The sequence below is a fragment of the Diabrotica undecimpunctata genome, chromosome 7 (genome assembly GCF_040954645.1).
Source record: "Diabrotica undecimpunctata isolate CICGRU chromosome 7, icDiaUnde3, whole genome shotgun sequence".
NCBI classification, from domain to species: domain Eukaryota; kingdom Metazoa; phylum Arthropoda; class Insecta; order Coleoptera; family Chrysomelidae; genus Diabrotica; species Diabrotica undecimpunctata.
In genome coordinates, this window is record NC_092809.1 from 3,244,310 (window position 1) to 3,270,733 (window position 26,424).

The 26,424-nt window shown below is 31.1% G+C and overlaps 1 protein-coding gene across 1 annotated transcript; it reads right to left on the bottom strand.

Moving 5' to 3' along the window:
• Positions 1-1,149: 1,149 nt before the first annotated feature.
• On the bottom strand, positions 1,150-26,316 carry LOC140446165 (uncharacterized). Its single transcript, XM_072538696.1, has 8 exons — positions 26,180-26,316; positions 16,840-17,121; positions 14,741-14,935; positions 14,395-14,579; positions 10,270-10,488; positions 2,553-2,746; positions 1,484-2,496; positions 1,150-1,378 (listed from the first exon to the last, which is right to left on the bottom strand). Exons 2-8 carry the CDS (start codon positions 17,085-17,087, stop codon positions 1,186-1,188), a joined length of 2,247 nt encoding a protein of 748 aa, XP_072394797.1. The 5' UTR covers positions 17,088-17,121; positions 26,180-26,316; the 3' UTR covers positions 1,150-1,185.
• Positions 26,317-26,424: the final 108 nt, after the last annotated feature.

Below are 26,424 nucleotides of genomic sequence, written 5' to 3' on the forward strand. Positions count from 1 at the left end.
CAAGTAAGAGAGCTACGCCATAGAGCTAACCGAAATACTCTGAAAAACGTAAAAACGCCAAAAAACTTGCAGAAAAGAGCCAAAAGAAACAAAAAAAAAGAAATCAAAAGAGCCAAAAAGAGCCAAAAAGGTCAACAAAAGAAGAATTATGTTTGTGTTTTTTGATTGTCATTAAATTCTATTTCTTAGAATTTATCCAAAGATACTTTACACTATTCATTAAACAAATTAAAAGGGGAAAATTTCAGTGGTTAGCTGTATACCACAGTTCAAAAATACTAACAGACAAGCAACACAGTTTAGTTTTTTTTTTTCAGTTTTATTAGCACTTACTTACTTACTTACTCCGTGGCGCTACAACTCGACAACATGCCTCCACTGTTTTCTATCTTGAGCAACCTCCATCAAATTCTCCACGCCTATAGTGCTTAGGTCTTCTGCTATATTATCTCGCCACCGGAGACGAGAGCGTCCGCGTGGTGTCCTTCCAGTTGGAACTTCCTCCCACACCAGTCTTACTGTTCTTTGGTCAAAATGTCTTCTGAGGTGTCCTGCCCATTGGAGTCTTCTGGACTTTATTTCTTTTATGATGTTGGCGTCTGAGTAAAGTTTTTCGAGCTCTTTGTTAGTTCTTATCCTATATTGTCCTGATGCTTCATCCAGCCCAGGGCCTAAGATCTTCCTTAGGATTTTTCTTTCCCAAACACATAGTCTCTCTTCGTTTGCCTTTGTTATCGTCCACGTTTCGCTTCGATACATCACAACGGGTGGTATTATTGTTTTATAGACCTGTATCTTCATACGTCTTGTTAGTTGTTTCGATTTTATAAGGTTTTGGAGGGCAAAAAGACATCTGTTGCCGGCCTGGATCCTGTTGTTTATTTCTTGTGATCCGTTATTGTCTTCATTTATTGTTGTTCCAAGATACTTGAATTCTTTAACGCGCTCAAAGTTAAAGTCATCGATGGTGATGTTCTGACCAATTCTGTCTCTGCTTTGGTTATTGCGGCTCATATACACATATTTCGTCTTGTTTTCAATTATTAGCACAATGTGACACAATTGAACAAAATGTAATAAAGAAAATAATAAGTAGAACTATTTAATATTTATTTTTTTATATTTTATTTAGACTTATATTATATTTTTGGATCTATTAATATTATTTTACACATGAAATAATAATTAGAGAGCTTCTCTTTTTCGTCTTTTTCGTTTCTTTCTTTCCATTACATGGTTTTGAAGATCGCATTTTTGATAAATAATTTCGCAGTTGGCTTTTCCAAGGCCCAATATTGATGCTTTAAGTGTGTCAAGCATGGATGTGGCAGGTGCTACATTATGTACAATTTTTCCAGAGAGCCAGCTCATTCCCAAACTACAAAAACAAAATAAAAAAGCATTTTTATGAATCTACACTCAAAGTATAAGAACTACAAAATAAGAAGATGGACAAATATATAAAAATATATTTATAACTTACCTCCAAAGAGGAATAAATAATTTGTGCCTTCCTTCTAAATCCCTTGACCATTTATTATTTTCGCATAGTATTTTTCTTAAACAAACCCCATCATCTTTATGACCAACTAAAGCGCTTTCAATAGTAAGTAAAATTTTTCTCGACAACTCATTTACGATTTCATTATTTGGATTAGGAAAGTGGGGCATTGGATTTCTCTTATACCTGAACTGCAACGTATCACTCCCATCACCGGTTGCACTTCCATCTGCAGCGGTATTGTCCATACCTGTGTCCATAGCAGAACTTCCTCCAGTACCTGTAGAATCGCTACCTGTAGTACCCATACCTGTTCCTCCGTCAGTGCCACCAGTACCTGTGGAATCTCCTCCCGTACCACCGTCCATACCGTTTCCAGTTCCTGTTGTACCACTTCCAGTGCCACCCATGTCTGTCGAACCGTCACCACCATCACCAGTACCAGTGCCACCACCTGTCATTCCCCCTCCCATATCAGTCATACCATCGTCTGTCATACCGTCGCCTGTGCCAGTCATACCACCTCCCGTTCCAGGCATATCGCTACCATCACTTGTCATGCCTCCTCCTGTGCCAGGCATATCACCCCCATCGCTGGTCATGCCCGACCCTGTACCAGGCATATCGCCACCATCACTTGTCATACCCCCACCTGTACCTGGCGTATCACCTCCATCACCGGTCATTCCACCTCCGGTGCTCGGCATATCGCCACCATCACTTGTCATACCCCCACCTGTACCTGGCGTATCACCTCCATCACCGGTCATTCCACCTCCCGTGCTCGTCATACCTCCTCCTGTACTTGTCATTCCCCCTCCCGTACCTGGCATATCAGCTCCGGTAGATGGCATACCACCTCCTGTGCTTGTCATTCCCCCTCCCGTGCTAGTACCGCCTGTGCCAGGAATATCTGCCATACCGTTACCTGTTCCAGTTGCTGTAGGACTCATACTCATCGCCATGGCCACGGTTGTCGTAGTAGTGTTTGTTGTCTAAAAATATAACTTGAAATACTTTACAAAGTATAAAAACGATAATTATGACTTACCGTTGTCGTTGCTATGCACATTATAACGTGTACAATAAACATTTTAAAAGCAAGAAAGGCTAAACCTGTCAAGGCAATTTCGAAGAGATCAGACAGATCTTTGTCTTTCGAATAGTAGTTGTAGACGTGATACTTTGGAGCTGGGGAATTGTGATATTCTGGTTCTTGGTAATGTGGCTCATACGATCCATGACCTACAATAATAAAGATAGTTCGTATGAAATAATTTAGATATTACCACAAAAAATTGGACAAATAAAGTTGTAAAACTGAAAATATGTCTTCCATTTATTTTGACATACTATTATTTATTGGAGACTGTGCTGTTAAAATGTCTTTTCTCATAATTTATGGTTTTAAAGCAATCAAATTCAATAAATAATGCAGATTTTTTTTAATAAATTAACTGAACTGGCTTATGTCAGTGCTTTTTCTCTATGAATGTTTCTTCCAATGCTACCACATTAGTCTAGATAAGCCTTGATAAGTAGATTTACCCGTAATAAAAAAAACCAGAGGTTTGGCAAACTATCTTCTTGTGATATCTTAAAGTAATTACTATTTTAATGGAAATACATTTAGCGCCACGCTGTAATTGGTTTTTCACTCCCTGGGACCAAATATTTAAAATGTTTTTTTTTCTACCTGCTTTTTAAATGCTTATTATTGTATTTTAAACAACACTTTTTTTTTCAGCTTTGTTTTTTGTGATTTGTTTTAGTGCCCACCGATGGTCACGCGGTCCCAGGTTGTAATTTTACATTGTGGGACCAAATGTCCACCAAGGATCACGCATTTCATTATTTTTTTGTCGCAGATTTTAAACAATTGTGGCAGCAAGAGGACTTACAGAAGAAGAACTGCTTTGGGATTTGAAAAATTTGTCTGATGTTGAAGCAGCAGACTATTCCGAGGATGACTCCATTGCAGATCGAGATTACTCATATGATGAAGGAAGCTCTGATTCAAATGAAGGTGAATTAGCTGCATTTGACGTCGAGAACAAAGTTGCTGAAGTAGTTCCTTTTACCTATAATATACCCCAGACCAACTGGAAGCCAGTGGCAGGGGACAGATTAAAATTTAATTTTCTTTATGCCTACACCGGTGTACCCGAGCATATAATCCAGAAACTTCATGAAGCCTATCCTATAAGTTACTTTGAACACTTCATAGACGATGAAATTATCTCATTGTTTGTGGAAGAAACCAATAGATTTGCTGCACAAAGAAACACTGCGAATGAAGCTGCCCCAGCAGGAAGTGGAACTCCAAGGCTTAGTAAATAGGTTGACACTGATCGTACAGAGATGCGCAAGTTTTGGGCATTGTCTTGTGAATGGGACTTATGCATTTGCCAAAATTGGGGGATTACTGGAGCAAAAAAAGAATTTATGAAAATGAAATTCCAAAAATAATGAGTCGCAATAGATTTGAGATGTTACTTTCGATGTTTCATCTATCAAACAATGAGCAACCAATCGATTCGGAAGAAAGACTCCACAAAATCTCTAAATTTTTAAACATATTAGAAAAGAAATTCAAAGAATCGTATATTCCCGAAGAAGTTTGTATAGACGAAACAACGTACCATTTCGAGGACGTATTTATTTCCGACAGTATATTTCCAATAAAAGACATAAGTATGGGATAAAGGTTTTCAAACTCTGTATTGCTGGAGGCTATACATGATAGTATAAAGTCTACACCGGCAAAGAAAGAGCGGACGATATATCAGTTGCCGAAAAAATTGTCACAACACTGATGGAGGGACTTTTGGATGCAGGTAGAACTGTATATACCGATAACTGGTACACTAGTGTTTCGCTGTCTAATAGTCTAATTCAACCACAAACACATTTAGTAGGAACCCTAAGGATAAACAGAAAATAAAATCCCCCAGATATGGTAAAAGCTAAATTGAGAAATGGTGAAGTCGTGGCAAGGTTAGACAAGGATGTGTGCTGTCACCAATGCTATTTAATCTCTATTCGAAAGAAATTATGAAGAAAGCATTGGAGGAAGAAGAGATTGGGATAAAAGTTAACGGCCAACCAATTAATAATATTAGATATGCAGATGATACGGTTTTAATGGCGGAGACAGTAGAAGACCTGCAAGCTATTTTAAACAAGATAGTCACAGCTAGTGAAGAGAAAGGGTTAACAATGAACGTCAAGGAGACGAAATTCATGATTATTCCAAAAAAACAAAGATTGAATGCAAACCTGTACATTCACAATAACAACATCAAACGGGGATGCACAAATATAAATATTTGGGAACAAGAATAACAACAATGACATCACAGAAGAAATAAAAACTAGAATTGAAAAGCCGCTTTTGTTAATATGAAGGACATTTTGGGAAGTCATGACATTAACTTAAACATGAAAATGAGATTAGTTAGATGCTACATCTTCTCGATACCGCTGTACGGAGTAGAGACTTGGACTTTAAACAAGAGCAATATTGATAAACTAGAGGCCTTCGAAATGTGAATATACCGAAGAATTTTGAAAATACCTTGGACAGACAAAGTAACAAATAGTGAAGTACTTCGAAGACTGAACAAAGAACGGGAGCTGTTGATCACCATCAAGAGAAGAAAGTTGGAATATTTTGGTCATGTGATGAGAGGGAAAAAGTACCGATTGCTCCAGTTAATTATCCAAGGAGACTGGTTCCAGTGCACATCTAACCAATTATTTAGAGCAACAGCTTCAAAGATACGAATAGCAATGATGATTGCCAAACTTCGTAGCGAAGAGGGCACTTGAAGAAATAGAAGAAGTCGTGGCCCAACAAAACGAAAATAAAACAGTTGTCTGTAAATGGAAAGATAAAAGAGATGTTGTTATGCTCAGTACCAAACATGACGACTCTATGGTTACAGTTAATCGCAGAGGACAAGAAATTCATAAACCAGCGATGGTTGTAGATTACAACAGAGGAAAAGCTTTTGTCGATACTTCTGACCAGATGGCATCTTATGCGCCATACATGAGAAGAACCGTCAAGTGGTATAAGCGACTCGTTTTTCATATTGTTACTTCAACAGCTATGGTAAATGCTCTGCATCTGTATAAAGAAATTAATAACAAGAAATTGGGAATAATAGAATTTAAAGAAAATATCGTCGAGGCTCTGGTTTATCAAGATTTAACTCCAATTCCAGGCCCTCCAGTTCCAAGATGAAACACTTCTTTAAAGAATACGAGGGGCAAAAGAGGGTTACCAGAAAAAGGTGCAGCCCATGCTACAAGACTATGTCTCAGCGACAAAATCCAGTTTATGCTCGTAAAAATGCAAAAAAAATGAATACGTATTGCGATAACTGTAACCTGCCAATGTGCCTCGAATGTTTTCAAAAGCATATCTAGCAACTATCTCATTTCCAGAAATTTAATTTTTATTATTGAAGTTATACTTCTATACGCACGGTCGGCGTTGGAAATTTGCATGAGAGTGAATCTGTGAAACCATTACATATGTAAGATAATGAGTAAGAGAGAGACAAAAGATATATTTTTCCTTCTTTCTCTCTCGAGAATAAAAATGTTCCTTTTGTATATTTAATATTATATATAATATATATATAATATTATATATAATATAATATGTATTAATATTATTATTTATGTGATATGTTTTGTATTATTAAAAATTAAACGTTTATAATTATTTTAGGCTCTTTTATTTTAAAATAATCACTGTTTTACCGAGAACTGTCAATTTTGAAATCCGTTAGTGTCATGTCTAATTGGCAAATCCTTTACGTGTTTGGTTTATACGCTGGTAGTTGTGAGTTTAAATCCCAATTATGAATTTCCTTTTTTATTTTTGAAATTTTTAAAAACCTCACGGTAATCTTATTAAATATATGTTATATACGCAAAAAAACATAAATGTTAAATAAAATGAAAATTAACAACATAATCCGAGTTGTTGGTTTTTTATTTTTATCTTCGTAAAGTAAGTTATGTATATTGGCAGTTTTAAATACTTATGAATATTACATTTTAATTTATATTGTATTATTATATTGAATTATGTTGCAGTGTATTTATTGTATTGTAATTTTTATTCTAATAACAAAATAAACAATGAATTTTACTGCAGAGTATGTGTAAATTTTTTTTGCATTCAACTCCTTTTGTACATATATAAAAATAAAAATATATATTTTCATTAAAATATTGATACAATTCTTCATTTACTATACTCCTATTACAGGTCAAATGTTTATATACAGCAAACGATGCACCATATACCTATATAACTAATTCTTTTTCTCTTTCTGCTCTCTCTTATCTATAGCATTACATAAGTATGTTATGATTGTGCAGATTGACTCCTATATAAATTTTTAACGGCGAACGCATGTATAGAAGTATAACTTCTACCGGCAGTCCCACTGGACTGCCACACCCGTTTTTTTTTTTGTTGTATTTCAAATACGTTAAGATTACGTGTTTTTTAATATTTATCTAGGTTTGTTCGTTTATTTTTATTTTTATTAGTATAAAATTCAATTTATTTTTGTAGTAAACGATGTAAAAAGACACAATTATATTAGTTTTTTGTACTGCCAAAAATGGACCACTGAATACGTCACCATACTTAAAACCAAGATAAACCACATATGGCCACAGGGACTCGAAGTAAGTAACATCAAATGTCCACGTGTGGCACACGGTCTTAAAGGAAACATTGAAAATGCCCACCGGTAGACACATGGCGTTAAATGTGTTAAAATAAGTTTATTGACGTTTCAATTTCTACTTCGGAAATCGTTCTCAAAATACCTTATCTTATCTTATATCTTATTTATTTTTAGTACCTAAGCAAAATGCACAGACAGGTCGATTTTTAAAATAATTGTAGTATATTATAGCATCAATGTTTCGAACTTTACGCGATTTCTCTTCAGGTGTCATAATTTTGATTTGTTTAAATAGGAAGGTATATCATGTGACACCTCATTTTAAAGCTTTTGAAATATTGATTTCAAAAATGTGTAATGCTTTGGTTCAAAAATATACATTGGGTCTGTTGAATAAAAATAAGTGTTACCTTAAAAGTAGTAACTTTTAAGCACAAGTTAATACTTATAAGGATAAGATATTACTTGTTTTTATTTGAATAAAAGTAAGTGTTTTCTTATAAGGTAATACTGGAAAAATATTCTGAAATTTAAGTATATACTTGTAAGTATTAACTTATGCTTGTAAGTATTTACTTTTAAAATTGTCTTGTGATGTTTTTATAGCTGCAAGACAAGTTTTAACAAGTTTGTAAACGTTGCGTGCATCGTTTAGATTTTGTGTAGTAGATACATCTACGTCAGTTAAATTTTAGTGCTATAAACAGTCATGTCGTCGTCAAGTGAGGAAGAATTACCTGTCGAGATTGGCTGTCAAAGGCTTATATTTGTAAAAATATTGAAAAATCATACGGTTCTTCTGAACAAATCAATGGTTCCAGCAATTGTTAAAAGTAAAGAGAAGGCATGGAACGGGATAAGAGATCAATTTATTAAGGCTTCTGGTACAAGTATTACTATTGACAAATTAAAAAAAATTCTCAATAACATGAAAACAGATGTAAAGAAGAAAACGGATAAAAATATGACTGGTAACAAAAAAATTAAATTGCGCGAGTGGGAAAAAGAATTTCTGGATATATTGAATTTTGAAAAAAAATTCAGTATTCACGAAAATTCCTGGGGGATGTTCCATTGGAACTAACAATGGAGAAGCGAACAATCTAGAAAATACTGGATCAGCTAGTACCAATTCACAAATACCCTCATCTATAGGAACGCTGAAAAAACGCCCAAAGAACAAGAAATTTAAGTTAGAGACCGATGAAACGGAAAGTTTATCAACACAACGAGTTGCAACGACTTGTTCTTCTTGAACAATTAAATGTTGCTAGACTTCAAGCGTAAAGGGAAAAACTTCTGATAGAAAAATTGACAAATGTTTTGCTATATCGAATTCCTGAAGATAGTTTTGGAGCAGAAGTGGTTAATAATCGCATCGTATCAGAACTACGAGAATACATAGACTTGTAATATATTTGTAATTTCCAAATATGTACTGCCATTTTTAATGTATTTGTAATTTCCATATATGTACTGCAATTTTTAGTTTCACATTTTTTGTTTTCTTAATTTTGTATTAAAAGTTTCAGTGTATTAAATAGATATCAAAACAAAAAATACTTGTTTTATATTGTAGTGTCTATGGCACAAAAATTGACAATGATATTTAAGTAAACAAATTAAAAACAACGTTAGAAAATTACAAAATCAAGTAAAATATTGTTTTTAAATATTATTGATAAATATTGTTTCCACTATTAATTGGCGTTTTACAGCTCTTCTTTGACGAATGATATCTACTTCGGCTTCATTGTAATGTACATCATGGAGGTCCTGTGGGTTTTCCCGTTCATTTTCGGATAACTCAAAATCGTCCCGTAGATATTTGCAAATATTATGCAAAACAGCACAACTAACAATGATCTTTGGAACTTTTGCCAAAGATACTCTTACTTTTGACCCTAATATAGGAAATCTCTGCTTTAGCTGCCCAAATACTCTTTCAAATATCACCCTTTCTCTGGAATGAGTGATATTAAATAATTCCTCGCTTCTGTTTTGGGGGTTTTTGAATGGGCATAATAACCATGGAGAAACTCCATATCCACTATCTCCAAGGAGGCAAAAATTGCCTCTAAAGCTATGTATAACTTGTTAAATCGAACTTTGTTTCCAAATCCTCGAATCGTGAACACTTCCAGGCCACTGAGTGTCCACACTTTTAATCACCTCATTTGCAACACACGTTATTTTTACATTTATAGGAAAACCTTTTCTATTAATAAATTCGTCGCCAAATTCTGAAGGTTTTTTAATTTGAACATGGGTACAATCCAGTGCGCCAATAACGGTAGGTATTTAGAATCGATTTGTCCACTTTGTCCTTTCTTCTTCCATACCTTCCAGGTCAGACGGAAACTTTATCCACTGATCTGATTTCTTAAAAATTCTGTCAGCAACATTATTTATGGTTTTACATACAGTCGTATGGTGAACGCCGAAATCTTCAGCAATACCTGGTTGAAATCCAGTATCACTAACGTATCGCAGAAAAATCTCTATCCTTTGTCGAGAGCTAAGGGCACCTCCTCTGGTTTCATCTAGCTGTGGCAAAAAATAATCTGATAGAAAGTCTATACTTTCGCTTTCAAAACGCAATAGAACCTTAGACTTGCTGGGACTTACGTTTTTTCTTTTCATGTAGTGTTTATGTTTACGAACATATATAAAGTCAGCCATAATTATAATAATCGAAAAATGTTTAGAACTACCACTCTACTAGTGTAAGTATGCATAAACTACTGGCGTAAGTATTCATTTGAGATTCCTTAACAAATAAGGAATTACTTACTAATTGTAGAATATCCTTCTTTTTATTCAACTAATAAGAAGCAATAACTGGAAAAAAGGTTGTGTAACCTTATGCATTCAGTAACTACTTGAAAATAAAAGAGATTACTTATTGCTCTAAGTAAACTCTTTTACATAAAGTAATTACTGTTCTTTTATTCAATTAATATTAAGTAAATACTTAAATACGAGGAAGTTAAAGCAAATACTTATTTTTATTCAATAGACCCAATATAATAAATAACAACAGAAACTTACTCTCAGGTTGATGTTGCGGATAGCCTCCTCCCACGCCCGTATTCTGATGATAATCTGGAGAACCATAAGTAGGTTGACCATAGCTAGGTTGGCTATAGCTAGGTTGATTATAGCTAGGTTGATTATAGTTTGGTGGATTATAATTTTGTTGACTGTAACTTGAAGGGCTGTAATTGGGCGGACCATAACTATTCGAATATGAGGGACCTGGATAGCCACCTATAAACAAGAATGTTTGTTAATATTAAATAAATTAATAGTTAAATAAAGAAATACCTTAATTGTTTTTAATAAGTGCGTGTTAACACTTAATGTTGCTTCGCTGTATAAATAAGATGCATAGCTGATTAATTATAATGGTGAAAGCAGTGAAAATAGTTAGCTCTTGCTCTTTAAACCCACCGTTTAGAGAGGAAATAAAGACAAAAAGTAAAGAAGAGAAGAAAGTCTTTTTAAAACACAGAACACAACAAACACAACAAAATGCTAGATACAGCAGATATAAAAAAGTGGTAAGATACCGTGAAAGAGAGCTAGAAGTACAGACAGGTGCAAGGTGGAGAACATCAAAAACTGGGTAAGAAATAGAAGAGTAGAATGGAAAGATCATGTAAGCCTAATGACAACAAATAGAGTAGTAAAGATGGCGAGGGACGGTTCCCCAATAGGAAGACGATTAGTAGGAAGACCACGAAGACGATGGAACGACAACTTACTGGAGGCACATTGAAAAAAAGACATATCTACATAAAAATTAAAAAAATAAGCTTACTGTACAACGTATATACAGATAATTCTTCTGAAATAAAAAGAAAAATATTAGCCATTCTAGGCTGACACCACTACTTAAATCGAAATGAATAAGGAGGTAATAACAAAAGGATGTACAGTACAGGATGGGATAAATGATAGTAACTGAAAAAACCTCTTTATATAAATTATATAATATATTGTAGCATTTGAAATTTATTGGAATCCCCTCGTAAATGTGTTAATTGAAATCCCCTTATATCTGTGACTGAGGTGAGTAAGCACATAAGTTAAATTTTCCGAATTTTTTTTTGATAAAAATGCGTAGGTGATTTGTATACTATTATCGGCTCTAAGCACTTTAGTCTACTATGCATTTTTACAGCTGTTATTGCGAAGTGTGCATAATAACCATATTGAGAAAATACCGACTTGAGTTTGTGAATAAACACTTAAGTCGACTTATGTGAAGAGAGCCAGTTGGAACTTGCTGTCTATTGTCGTCCCGTCGGTGACTTATGTTACTAGGCGCTAATGAAACATGTAAAATTTCGTAATAATGCAGAAAATAATTTAGCCTAAAACAGTTCAGTTTTGTTTGATATTGCGAATAACACATGTCCAGAAGTTTTTTGTTTAAAGTGTCTGTTGATGATAAGTTGATAGCAGATACATTCCTAAAAGCAATTCTGTTTCTATGACAAAATAATAATACTACAAGCAATTTTACTTAGAGCGTAAAAATCACGCCAACAGCTGCAAAAACCACCGGACACAAGAAAGGCTAGAAAATTACGAAAGAAAAGTATTTCGAAAGTCATATATTACAAAAAATGGTAAAATAATTCCAGAAAGACCATTTCAACCTCTGCCACTATGCCGAGCAAAGTGCAAAACAAAAATCACTGAAAATCAGCTGAAAAGAATTTTTCCCAAATATTTGAGTTTGGGCAGTTACGACAAGAGAATAGCTTATATAGCCATTATATAGCATATATAGCTTATATAGTCTTTTCACTATACATGACAAAAAATTACAGAGGCCTCATACAGATGATCCACACAAAGAAAAATTTCGCCTCAAAACCTACAAATATTTTTTATGAATAAATGGTAGCCATATTTCTGTTTGCCGTAAATGCTTTCTTGTGACTTTCAATGAAACAGACAATTTCATAAAAGTTATCGCTTTAATAAAAAGAGCATAACCTGTGGAAACAAAGACTGATTCTGCCCAATGAAAGAATATTCCACCAAACAAGTGGTCTGAAGAAAAATTAGAAGAACTCGGTAAGCATATTTTCAGTTTCCTGAGTTACGAAAGCCACTACTCACGCGTTCAAACAAATAAAAGGTTTCTACCATCACATGTGACCCTAGAAGCAATATATTCCCTGTACAATAAATGTGCCAATAAATAAAGAAAAAAAGAAGGATCTTCTTGATCTGCTTCCCTTAATCCCTACAACTTTTCATGGGTTCTATGAAAATCTTTTATCGATCAAAACAGCGTTCCTGGACTATTCAGGTATCGACGAAGATATTGATTAAATAGTTATTATGTTTAAGTGGTTCATTCTTTTTTTTAGGTTTATTTTTTTTATCAAACTTCCATTTTTATAACAAATAAAAAATACTTTGTTTAATAATATTATTTTCATAACCATTTTCTGTAAGTGCAATAACACATAAGTCATGGACACACTTGGGATCAAATGACATAAGTCACAAATTTCATTTTTGACATATTTTTATTTCATGTGCTTTCTCACCACGGTCAAAGATATATGCATTATAATAACGAAGAATTTTTTCAATGTTTCTTAGTTCGTATCCTTTAATTTAAAACCCTAATAAATTTCGTTCTTTTTAGGTCGCCGCCGTCGATAATAAATTCATTTTATTGTTTGTTTATGTGACAGGCGCAAAATTCTTCGATATTTCTTTGTTCAAACCGCCCGATATTGCGTTTTCAAATTAATCTACGTCTTAATTTTCGTTGTGTTTTGTTTATTTTAGCGTTTTGCTTATTCTATTTTATACCCTAAGTGCTTTGTTTGTTCTAACTTATGCGAGCAATTTTTAAAGATAATTTCGTCACTTTCGTTGGAGCCGCGGTGAAGAGCGGTGATTTCCAGCATTATGTCCAAATTCATCCATCGAATTTGTGGTTTTCTGTTTCTGGTCCCTTTTTATGGAAATGTGTAGCAGTAAAAAGTAGTTTTGTGGCAGTTAATGCTTCAATTAATGTTTTGAGTGAGGATTGGAAGAATCGTCGTTTCCATCCTCGTTTTGTTTCTCCCTGTTTGTCATCCAAGGCTTTTTGGCAGTTTGGAGATGGATTTGTTTGTGTGTTCGTTACGCAGAGAGTGGAGCCCAGGTCTACCCCCAGTTAGTTGCAGTTATGGTTCCATAACATTCAAAGTGTGATTTGGTGAATTAAGGTAACTTTTGTTTCAAAATTTAAAGTAAAGACAGACATTTTTTTAAATAATATTTTGCTTACATACAGGATAAAAAATTGTAATATTTAAAGTAGTAAATTTTATGGTTTGACTTTAGCTGTCATTTTATTTGATTAGTTTTGTTTTAAATTTAATGTTAACATATGACAGCTAGCTTTATTGTTTTCGATATTTATTTGTTTTGTTTGTTTTAAAGAAAGGTTATTCTCTGTGCGATAACACTTGTAAGTTTATGTAGTATCTCCAACTCCTGAAGTTTGTAAACGGATGATATGTAAGTTTTTTCTGTATTTTTTTTTGAATTGTGACTATTAATATAGTGTTTTATATTGTCTATTTTGTAACTGTTTGTGGTGACACAAAAATAAATGTTAAATTTTGTTTCTTAACATTTGTTTATTTTTTTAACTAACCCTTTTTTTGAGTTTCCATTTGGAAAAGATATGTTTTTTTATGTTTAATAATTATATCTCCAGTTACAACTAGCTGGTTGTAATAGGTATAATTAGGCACCTTAAGTGGCGCCCTATATTAAATTTCTTGAGGTGTTTCCGGTTTATTTTCATTATGTTTGTCCCAAGAGATTTATGACCCTTTATTTCATTTTTCTGTAGTTGCCCCAATCCAAACCCCCTTGTCTTTTACTTATCCACGACCCCAGCTCTCCAACTAACCCCTGAGTGCCCGTTCGCATAAGTAACGTTTATTTTGCTTACCCTATCTGCACCCCCATAGTTTCTATTCCCCAATCTTCTACCCCCAAAATCTTACCCTATGGTAGGCAAAATATTATCGTTACAATATTAATAAAACTGAGTAGTAAGTCTAAGATAACTAAAACTAAGTCTAAGATAACTAAATTATGAAATGCATATTGTTGTTTTATAGGATTAGGATAAGGGTAATTTACCTGCAGAATAATACGTTTCTTCGTGTCGATGGTTTAAAGCAGCCTTGGTTTCCTGCTTGTTAATATCCTCTACGTTATATCCTTCCTCAAAATCTTCGGGATTTCCATCATCAACATCTTCAACGACATCTATCCTATCCTGAGGATTATCATAGTGACGATAAATATCTTCAAGGGTTGCGCTCCTTAGAAATATAAATAAGCGACAAGAAATAATTAATTATACCAATTTCAAAAATATTACTAATATGAAAATATGTATTCCTATTACATTATCCATTCGATTATTACAACTCAAATACTATGTTCAATAATAAATAACCATAATCATTTGTATCAATCTTACTTTGATAACCAGTCTTGGTAACCAGATGATCCCTCATCGTATATTAAGTTCTTTGAAATATCAGTTTGAGGGGTAGAAGATTCACCAATACCAGATGTAACATGTCCCATGCGCCGTTTTACCCTAGATGTTGACATGTTGGCTACTATCTGTTCGGCTACAAAACTTCGGCACATATACTGATTCATCATGGACCTAAAATATTTTTAAATATTATAAATGTGCACGCAATATATACACAAATATACAATAAAATACAAAAGGACAACAAACCAGTTTCTCTCTCTTTTTTCAGTCGATTACTCATTACTGAGTGTTGTGATTTCCTACCATATGAGCAACTATCTCTTTCCATTGGCTTATATCCTGAGCTACTCTCATGAACTCTAAATAAGAGTCTAGTCTGAATATTAAGCTTTTGAAGGATTGAGTAATTTGTTCTGTACTGTGTCCATGTGATTCAAAGGATTCTTTTTTGGCACTACATCTCGACAGCATCAATTCTTTGGCTATCGCCCAATTTTATTGTCCCTGTTTCGGTCACATGACTAAATATAGTTAAACTTAAGTCTCGTATTAATCTCATTTTGGTGTTTTTTGATATGAAGCAGTTTTTCCATAGTTTTTGATAATCAACTCATCATTTTGGACCATTTCTGTTCTTCTACGTATTTCGGTTTTACAAAAGCCTGCATAACTAATCTAGCATCCAAGGTAATTAAACTCATTAACCATTTGAATCTGGTCCAACGCTCCAGTTGTTTGCATTGAGACCACATCTAGTATTTTTTATTTCCACTAGCTATAGTAGGTTTGCCATTTCTTCTTCGGATGGAGTTGTATTGTCTGTATATCTAAAGTTTAAGTTCTTTTTGCCTATGATAGCGATACCATTTGTTACTGGTTTTCTCATTATATATCCTTCATAAAGATTCGAGGTAGATATGCTTGGTGAACTCCCCTACTGAAATTTAAAGCTTTGGATTTATGGTTTTTAATTTTTATTCGTTATGAAGACAACCACGGCAAGATATAAGGACAAACGAAAAACATCCAAAACCCAGATGAGAATTATTACTTGGAATAGCAGATCGCTGAACTCAAGAAACCAAAAAATAACCCAAGTGTTAAAAGAGAAAGAAATAGACATTTGTGCCCTACATTAAACAAAAAAATAAAGAAAAAAGACAATCAAAATAAGGTCAATACATTCTAATCTACAGTAGGTACCAAAATCACATCAAAGTATGGATATACATATCAGAAAGGATTGCAACAGCAAAAATAAAAATATGGAAGGAAGTACTGGACATCATTTGAGTATACGGCCTAGAAAATAACAAGCCTTAAACAACAAAGGAAACGTTTTATTACCAATAACAACAAGTAGTAGATCAAGTCAGAGGGAAGATGATATTATTGGGAGATTAAAACAAAAACATAACGAGGAAATTAAAAACGAAAATAAAGAACTAATGATAAACTTCTACACGAATAACGAATTTATAACACATACAAGAAGTCTAAGCATATAAGTAATATTATTTAGTTTTATTTTTCAATAAATCAATTTTTCACTTAATTTTTATTTAGTTAATTTAAAGTCATATTAAATAATCATACTCATATAATATTGGCATAATTGCTACATATTTTGGACCAGAGAGCACCCTAATACTGTTTATTATATTTTCGGCATTTACTTAACTATGTACGGTTGACCTGAAGATGTATGCGAAATATATTTGTATATGCAAATTATAGTATGCGAAACTGGTCGTTGTTGGAAGAATAAATTGATTGCGAGTAAGTCTTCTTCTTATTTCTTTTACCTATTTGAAATGGACTAACACAGGCAACATATTCAAGATTCACGTTTAAAGGTTCAGATTAGGATTACACACAAAAATTATTGTTACATTACAATCTGCAGTACATTTAAAGACCACTTAAAGACAAAATAGTATGAAAATACTTTTGTTTGAAATTTGGATAATAAGAAATATAAAATTATAAAAATAGCATAACGTTACATCAGATACTAGATAGTCATTTTAGTTCAAAGATTGGACACTATTAAAAGCAAGAACCATACATACCTGTGAAAATCCATCGTTTCCATAGCTTTTCCCAAAGATCCATCTAATCCAAGTATGTTTTTATTAATATTACCACTAGCTGTACTATTTTCATATTTGCTAATAATCTTTGGATTTTCTAACATCAATAGAGTAGTTGGCATGTAATCTTCTGATAAAATATCGTCCAATGCAATGGCATTTATTACCACTTCAGACTTGCAGCAGGTTATTAAACTTCCCAATAATACAATCGCACTAGCCGACATCGTTGTAATTGAATTTATTTAGTTTTTGTAAATACTAAAAATTATTAAAAAAAAAATAAATTAACCGTAAAATTTGTACTCTGTTGGATTCTTATTTGACGTTGGGCTCTCAAAAGTACATTTTTAGAAACCCTTTTAGCCATTTGGCACCCTAGTAGATAGCCCTAGGGGTCCCGTATTGCAAAAATGCATTTTTTCAAAAAAAAATCCTGAGCGATCCTTTGGTTTAAAAATATAACCTTGATAAACATACATGTTAATGTAACAATAAAACACTGAAATCTTTGTTTTCAAAACTTCCACAAAATTTATTTTAAATTCTTATCACTACAGCTGTTTCGGCTGATTGCCTTTCTCAAGTGATCTGTTTTTGGCATGGATGCTAAACAAAGTTTTCAGTGTTTTATTGTTACATAAAATGAATTTCCATCAAGTAACGGTCGAATCCATCAATTATACATGTTAATGCTCAAAACCACTTTTATTTCATATAACATAACACACACACACACACATATATATATATATATATATACATATATATATATATATATATATATATATATATATATATATATATATATGTATATATATATATATATATATATATATATATATATATTGTGACGATTGGGGTTTATAGAAAATAATTTATAAGTTATATACTACATAATATTAGATATAAAAAAGTATTTGATTATTTTAAATAAGTTATATACTAGAGAATTTTATAAAAATATATTTATGTGAGGGCATTTTAGGAAATTAGCATATAATAATTGTAAAAAGTTGTATTTTAGTAATTATAATGTGGTAGATATATGTTTAAGTGAGCCATGTGCTTAGGCAACCAACTATACAGTGGATTGACAGATAGAAATTAATCATAATACGAATATAAGTGGGGTTATATTGTTTGAAATGTGTATTTTATTAAATTAGAGTGTTAGTTACTAATTTGAATGTTTATTCTGATCTGAAAAGCCTAAATGTCAACAAAATTATTAATAGAAAAGAATGGAATTCTCTGGATCTCCAGAGATGGCCATGTTTGCGAAATGGTTTGTTCCAGAAAATTCAGACATGTATTAAATAGAATTAAATAGAACATGATATCTTACGAGATGGTTCTAGAATATCCAAAAGATATAAATACCCGTGATTTGGATTCAAGATGGCAGTTTTTGGAAGTTTTAGTCAGAAGTCAGGCCAGTTTATTATGAAAGTTAGTTAGAGTCAGTGAATCAAGTACAAATAGTCCAATAGTTTAATATAGTGAGTTAAATGAAGATTAAAAATTATGCATATAATTTAATGCACATTTATAATTATACACAAATAATTATTGAAGATAAAAAAAAAGGTATATTGGAAGAAATTAAATTATATTATGGTTGGAGATTAGTATAAATCAACTTATAATAATTGGATATTGGTATATTGAAAAGAAGAATAAATATAAATGCTGTTTGCTGGTTTGGTTGGTGGTGTATAAATGCTGGTGAAGAAAACTATATCTTAAATTGGTAGAAGCTGATAATTGGAAAAAGTAATTTCACAAAAAACAAGGATAACTGAAGTAGGAAGACATTCAGTGGTGATTAGAATCTATATAGTAGAAAACAGTCCATTTAGGCATTCAGTGAAAGAAAGGTACAAAATTTTGTTAATATAATTTAGTTAGTGTCATAACAATTTCAATTTTGAAGATAGTTTTGTTTAAATTTTAGATTGTCTATAGAATTTAATTAGTTTTATAAGAGTATCAATTTAAAGATAGTTTATTTTAAATTTACAGTGGCTAGGTTAGATATATATGTGTGTTCCATAATAGTTATAATAAAGATAATTTAAAAAAGTACTTACAAACTAATTCTTTGAGAACCGCGATAAAAACCCTATATATTATATTATTAAAAATACTCATTGCTCATCATTCAAACAAAAAACACATCATAACAATTTGGCACCCAACGCGGTGGCTCTCTATTTAAAAGAATTAGTTTGGAAAGATAAGTGCTCTCATATAATTAAATTAATTATCAGTAGAAAGGAAAAATTATAGGTTTTATTTTTAATTATATTTGAACAAGTAAAGTCTCAAAATGTCTCAAGGAAAGAAAAGTACAAGAAGCAAAAAGAATGAAGAAGATGTGGAAGTAGAAACACAACCTATACAAGAGGAGAGTTTAGTTCAAGTTCCACAAGATACTACAGAAATGAATCCAGAAAGAGAGGAAAATGTCAATATGGCAGCTTTGATGTCATTAATGATGCAGATGAACAAGACAATGGAAGAGAATACGAAAAAAATGGAAGAGAATTCAAAAGAAGTCAAAGAAGACATAAAAAAAATAGAACAGAAAATGGAAGAGAATACGAAAAAAATGGAAGAGAATTCAAAAGAAGTCAAAGAGGACATGAAAAAAATGGAACAGAAATTGGAAGAGAATTATAGAAAATTAGAAAAGAAAATAGAAGATAATAATAATAAAATTGTAAAGCAAATAGAAAAACAAATGGATAAAAAACTTGAAACTGCAGAGAAAAAAGTAGCAAATGAAATAAAAAGTATACGGAATGACTACAAGAAAAGGATAGAAAATGAGAGGACAGAAGTAAAGAGGATTATTCAAGATAATAAAATAGAAATAGAACAGAAAATAGAGTTGCAAAAATGTAACTTAGAAGTAAAAATTAACGAAGACAGGAGAAACACAGAAGAAAAATTAGACGATATACAACAAAATATCCAAATAAATTGTAATCAAATAAGAAATGTGGAACAGAGAATAGATGATATTTCACAAATGAGAGACATAGGGAGACCTTACTTAAATTTAACAAATGAGACTGGGATTAAATTCTCTGGTAATATAAAAAATTTGCATCCTAGAGTATACATAAATAGTTTAAAACATAAATTAAGATTTGTGAATAATATTAATGATATTAAAGATTATATTAGAATGACATTAAATGACAATGCAGCAACTTGGTTTGCTAGTATTGAGAATGATTTAGATAATTTTCAAACATTTGAAAATAAATTTTTAAATTATTATTGGGGTGAATTAGAGCAAGCCAAGTTTAGAGAAATTCTATATTTTGGAAAGTATAATCAAAATTTAAAATCAAATATGGTAGATTATGCATTGAAATTGATAACAGTTGCAAAATATTTAGAACCACCACTTAGAGAGGATGAAACAGTCTTAAATGTATCTAGACATTTTGATGCTGATGTTGTGCAAACCGTAACTGTACAAAATATTCAAACAATAGATAGTTTTATTAATTTTATTCAAAGAATACAAAGAGGCAATATGACAAGTAATAATAACAGAAAAAACAACAATAACTTTCAATATAATAAAAATGATAATCAACAATATAGACAATCATATAACAATAATACTAGGTATGGTGATAATTTACAAAATTTTAATAATACTAACACTAATCCAAATAGACAGAACTTTAATAATAATACTAGTTATAATAGACAAAATTTTAATAATAATACTAGTTATAATAGACAAAATTTTAATAATAATACTAATTATAATAGACAACTTTTTAATAACAGTACTAATAATAATAGACAAGATTTTAATAATAGAAAAAATACAGAGCGACCTAACTATAACAGACAGGTAAATTGTGTTCGAAGGAATAGAAGCTGCGAAGGCAGGGAACGAAGTAGTACAAGGCAGGAGAATGTGAGTAGAAGTCATAGTAGGGAAAGACATAGGACATCAGATCCAAGTGGTCAGATACAATCTGACAATTCTAATAATCAAAATTTTGTGCAGTAAACTTTCTGAATTACAAGATAGGCCATTGCTATTATGAAAAACCTTCTGAATTTATTTCTTTAGATGAAGATAAAATTATTGAATCTATTAATTTAATTTATATAAATGCTTTGGCCAAAAATAAAATAATTAAAATTATGATAGATACTGATTCAGAAAGTACATTAGTCTCGGAGAATTTTATTTTTAATACATTAAAACTATCAGATATAATAAAGATTCCAAAAATTAAAATTATTGGTGCAAATAATAAGAAGTTGGGTGAAATTGATAAACTAGCCAATTTTAAAATTAATATTCTTAATAAAGAAATTAATATGCAAGGATTTATTGTCAAGGATTTATGTGTTGATATATTAATGGGAAATGATGAATTGGAAAAGAAGAAAGTAAAGATAGATTTTGAAGAAAAAATGGTAACTTTGGAAGGGCAAATAATTAAATTTATGCAGAAAGATGAGGTGGAAGAAGGAATAAGAGTTGATAGGATATTATTAAAAGAAAATAATGATGTTTATGAAGAAGAAATGTATTTTGATGATAGGGAAATGTCCCAAAAGAATGTAAAGAATAATTATTGTAGTGAATATTTAAGGAATGGAAATTTTAAGCAGATGGATGCCTACGAGGCGGAGTGCGTAAAATTGGAAGCAAGGAATAATGAGTACATAATGAAGAATAATGTTATTTGTAAAGAAGAAGATATGATGAAAGTTTTAAATTGCCCTGAAGAATATAAATCAATAGTCATTTCCATATTGCAGCAACACAAGGGACTTGTCAATAAAGAAAATAGAATTGCACAGAATTATATCCATAGTATAAGAGTTAAGGAGGAAAAAGATTTTAAAACAAAATCATACCCAATACCATATAAATACAGAGAAGAAGTAAACAAAACAATTAATAATATGTTAGAAGATGGGATCATTGAGAAGGCAGACACACGTTTTATTAACCCCATAGTAGTAGTACGAAAAAGATCAGGTGAAATCAGGTTATGTTTGGATGCAAGGAATATTAACAAGATTACTGAAAAGCAATTTGAAGCACCAATGAGTATAGATGGAATATTAGGAAGAATTACAGGAATGTCATTTTTCACTAAAATCGATTTACAGCATAGTTTCTGGTTAATACCTCTAGAAAGAAAAAGTAGACAGTATACAGGATTTCAGATAGATGGAGTAGTATATCAATTCAAAGTAGTACCATTTGGACTTCAATCATCTTGCAGTGCTCTATGTAGATGTCTTCATGATATTTTGGATCAATATGAACATTTTGTAATTCACTACATTGATGATATATTAATTTTTTCTAAAACGGCTGAAGATCATGAGAAACACCTAAAAACTATAATAAATAGATTAGACAAAGTTGGACTAAAAATAAATCAAGAAAAATGTACATTTTTTCAAAAAGAAGTAATATATCTAGGTTATAAACTTAACACTAAGGGAATCGAAATGGATCCAGAACGGACACAAGTCATTCAGGAATATAAAACACCACACAATTTAAGAACTTTAAGAGGATTTATTGGAATAATTAATTATTATAAAAGGATGATACCAGATCTAAGTATAAAAGAAATTCCATTACTTGAACTACTGAGAAAAGGTGTAAAATGGAGATGGGATCAGAGAAGAGAACTAGCATTCCAAGAAATTAAAAACATTTTTCTGTCAAATTTGAAAATATACTATCCTGACTATACACAGCCATTCATACTAAGAACAGATGCATCAATAGAGAGATTATCAGGGGTATTATTACAAATACATGATGGGGTCGAATACCCAATACAATTCATTTCAAGAATCACAAAGCCACATGAAAAGGGTTACTCAGTTTCAGAATTAGAACTAGCAAGTATAATACACTGTGTCACAAAATTAAGATTTTATTTGTTGGGTAATGAATTTACAATAGAAACAGATCACCAAGCTTTAACGTCTATATTAAATAACAAATATGGAAACAGTAGAATACATCGGTGGAGTCTAATACTTAGTGAATACTGCTTTGAAATCAAATACATTTCTGGAAAATCCAATATAGTGGCAGATGCTTTATCAAGGTTAGAAAATACACCACAAATAGGGCAGCGCACAATAAAAATTGGATTAAATCAATTAGTAGAAAGTACAGGATTATATTCTAAAGAAGAAATTATAAGAGATCAGATCAATTTGAGTGAAAAACAAAAAGTCCTTAGGAAAGATGGGGTATATTATAAAATAATAAATGGCATAGAAGTATATGTAATAACTAGAACTTTAGCAAAGAAAATATTGAAAAATTTACATAACAATTATATGCATATTGGTTCAAGAAAGCTATGGATGCTATTTAGGGACAATTATTTTGCAAAGAATGACATAAGTATAGCAAAAGAAATTACTACCCAATGCCCAATATGTCAACTAAACAAAGAAAAGAATTTCAAAAACCTTTAACACAAATATAATAACACTAATAACTTACTGATATATCCATTTTATTCAATAGACTTGATTTGTTAAATGGTAGATGGTAGATTTCATTATTTTGAATCAATTTGACATCATACTTGTTGAATTTTGTATATATGGAAATTAATTTGTACCCTAAAAATCATAATTTGGGGTTAGATACAGAATTGATTGTGTAAATGTCTTTATAAAAAGTGTAAAACTTACCAATTCATATGGATGAAAGCCTGTTGAATGGAAATAATTCCTAGATTTTATCTATAAATAAACAGAACACAATATAGATTATATTTTAATTAAGGTTATATTTTATTCTCTGGTATAATATCCATTGTTCCATTTGACATGACAGTTTGACCATAGAATAGCCGAACTGTGATCCGTTGTTCTCTGTTTTGGCATAGACAGCGAACAGGGATGTATTTAACACATTTTAAATAAAAAAAAAAAAAAATTTTGAATTATTAAATTTAATAAGGTATGAGAAAATTAATATTTAAAAAAATAATAAGTAAATTATTTATTTTAAATATTATTTTGGGGTATTGTGACGATTGGGGTTTATAGAAAATAATTTATAAGTTATATACTACATAATATTAGATATAAAAAAGTATTTGATTATTTTAAATAAGTTATATACTAGAGAATTTTATAAAAATATATTTATGTGAGGGCATTTTAAGAAATTAGCATATAATAATTGTAAAAAGTTGTATTTTAGTAATTATAATGTGGTAGATATATGTTTAAGTGAGCCATGTGCTTAGGCAACCAACTATACAGTGGATTGACAGATAGAAATTAATCATAATACGAATATAAGTGGGGTTATATTGTTTGAAATGTGTATTTTATTAAATTAGAGTGTTAGTTACTAATTTGAATGTTTATTCTGATCTGAAAAGCCTAAATGTCAACAAAATTATTAATAACTGAAGTAGGAAGACATTCAGTGGTGATTAGAATCTATATAGTAGAAAACAGTCCATTTAGGCATTCAGTGAAAGAAAGGTACAAAATTTTGTTAATATAATTTAGTTAGTGTTATAACAATTTCAATTTTGAAGATAGTTTTGTTTAAATTTTAGATTGTCTATAGAATTTAATTAGTTTTATAAGAGTATCAATTTAAAGATAGTTTATTTTAAATTTACAGTGGCTAGGTTAGATATATATGTGTGTTCCATAATAGTTATAATAAAGATAATTTAAAAAAGTACTTACAAACTAATTCTTTGAGAACCGCGATAAAAACCCTATATATTATATTATTAAAAATACTCATTGCTCATCATTCAAACAAAAAACACATCATAACAATATATATTATATATATATATATATATATATATATATATATATATATATATATATATATATATATATATATATATATATATATATATATATATTGTCATACTTTTTCTTTCCCAACCAAAGAAAAATAAATAAAAATATCCATCGGAATAAAATTTTCAGATATCATTATAAACAAAAATGTTTTTCCGTTTCAAACAAAATTATCAAAAAACCTTTGTTTAGAATTAGAAGACATTTTACCTGTAAGTTAATCTTTTCATTGTTTGTATAGTCGAGTATTAAATGACCATATTCTAATCTTTTGAAATATGTATAAATGATGTATTGACAAAACCAATTTTAAAGTAAGCTATTTGGTTTTTCTCTGAAACCGAAATTAGGCTTTTCCAAAATCATGGTAAACACAATTTGAGCTTTTGATTGGACGGTCGTTTTTTAAATGGGAATTTGTGAGTCGATCATGAGACAGGAGAAGTTAGTTATATTTTTGTCATCGAAAGGAAACAATCGTTTGTCTCAAGATAGGGAGTGGTTCGTGAGTTTGGATACCGGCGTAACGAAAAGAAGTGAATAGTTTGCAGAAGGAGATAACAAGTAGATTAAAAGAGGTCCTTGTATCTACCGTGGGCATTTTATAAAGTATATGTGAAAGTATTCTTACGGCATCAAGTTGACAAAAGGAGGTCCTGGTGTCATAAATAAGTAGCTGAGTTTGGAGAAGTGAATCAGATGTTTTTTTGTGTAGTCTGCAGGAGGTTTGCAGAGACGTTAAGAAGGAGCCGAGGTGCCAGAGGAGAGATCACATCGTTGAGGAGACTGGATTTTTCTGGGTATGTTCCAACATACAACTCAAGAAGAAAATAAGCTGTAAGTGTTTATACAATTGAATTTTATATCTGTGAAGGATCGGTTTGACATCATGGTCATTAGCATTCAAATTTAAGAACTGAGGTTTTGTTAGGCTAATCAAAAGTTTAAAGTTTTGTTGTTTTTTTTTTTTGTTTCAAGTAAAGAAAATTTTAAGTAAAATTGGTTTTCACGTAATATAAATGTATGTAGCTTTATAATCTTATTATTATAAAAATTTGATTTATTTTCTTGTATGCTGATTGATAAGATAACGACAGAATTTAATAATTGCTTTATTCGTTCATATAAAATAAAGAAACATAAATCTTTGTAATATAATATATTTGTATTCTTATCCTTTTCTTCTCTCCCGATAAAAGACAACTAGAAAATCTTTTGAATCCATCGAACACAGGTAATATAAGGATTATTTTACTTTTGATAACAAATAAGTTATAATTCTTTTTTATTGGCTCAATAAACTAAGATTAAAGTCAAAATAAACAATCATAATAATATATATATATATATATATATATATATATATATATATATATATATATATATATATATATATATATATTAGGTTTTGTAGTAAAATAAAACAATATAATTTTTAGCTTACCTAATATCAGTTTATTACTTTTTTTAAACTCCTAAAAACCTCCATCTGCATGTTTTGATCGAGAGCTCCGAACTGAAAAACGCAAAAACAACAACTACACTCGTTTATCTTTTACACGAAGTGGGTGACAAGATGGCGTAAAGTTTTGTCAACCAGATAGAAATATGTGGCGGAAAATCGCGTAACGCTGCTTTTACGTGATTATCAAAGACCCAATTTGGGATTCCGTTATGACGACGGTAAGA

What these genes read in the sequence shown, in the direction of transcription:
- LOC140446165 (XM_072538696.1), bottom strand. Translation starts at nt 17,087, where the DNA reads ATGTCGGCTAGTGCGATTGTATTATTGGGAAGTTTAATAACCTGCTGC. An exon ending in TACCAAGACTGGTTATCAAA is followed by an intron (nt 14,580 to 14,740) that starts GTAAGATTGATA and finishes TATATTTCTAAG; the next exon opens with GAGCGCAACCCTTGAAGATA. An exon ending in TCCGCAACATCAACCTGAGA is followed by an intron (nt 2,747 to 10,269) that starts GTAAGTTTCTGT and finishes TTATTATTGTAG; the next exon opens with GTCATGGATCGTATGAGCCA.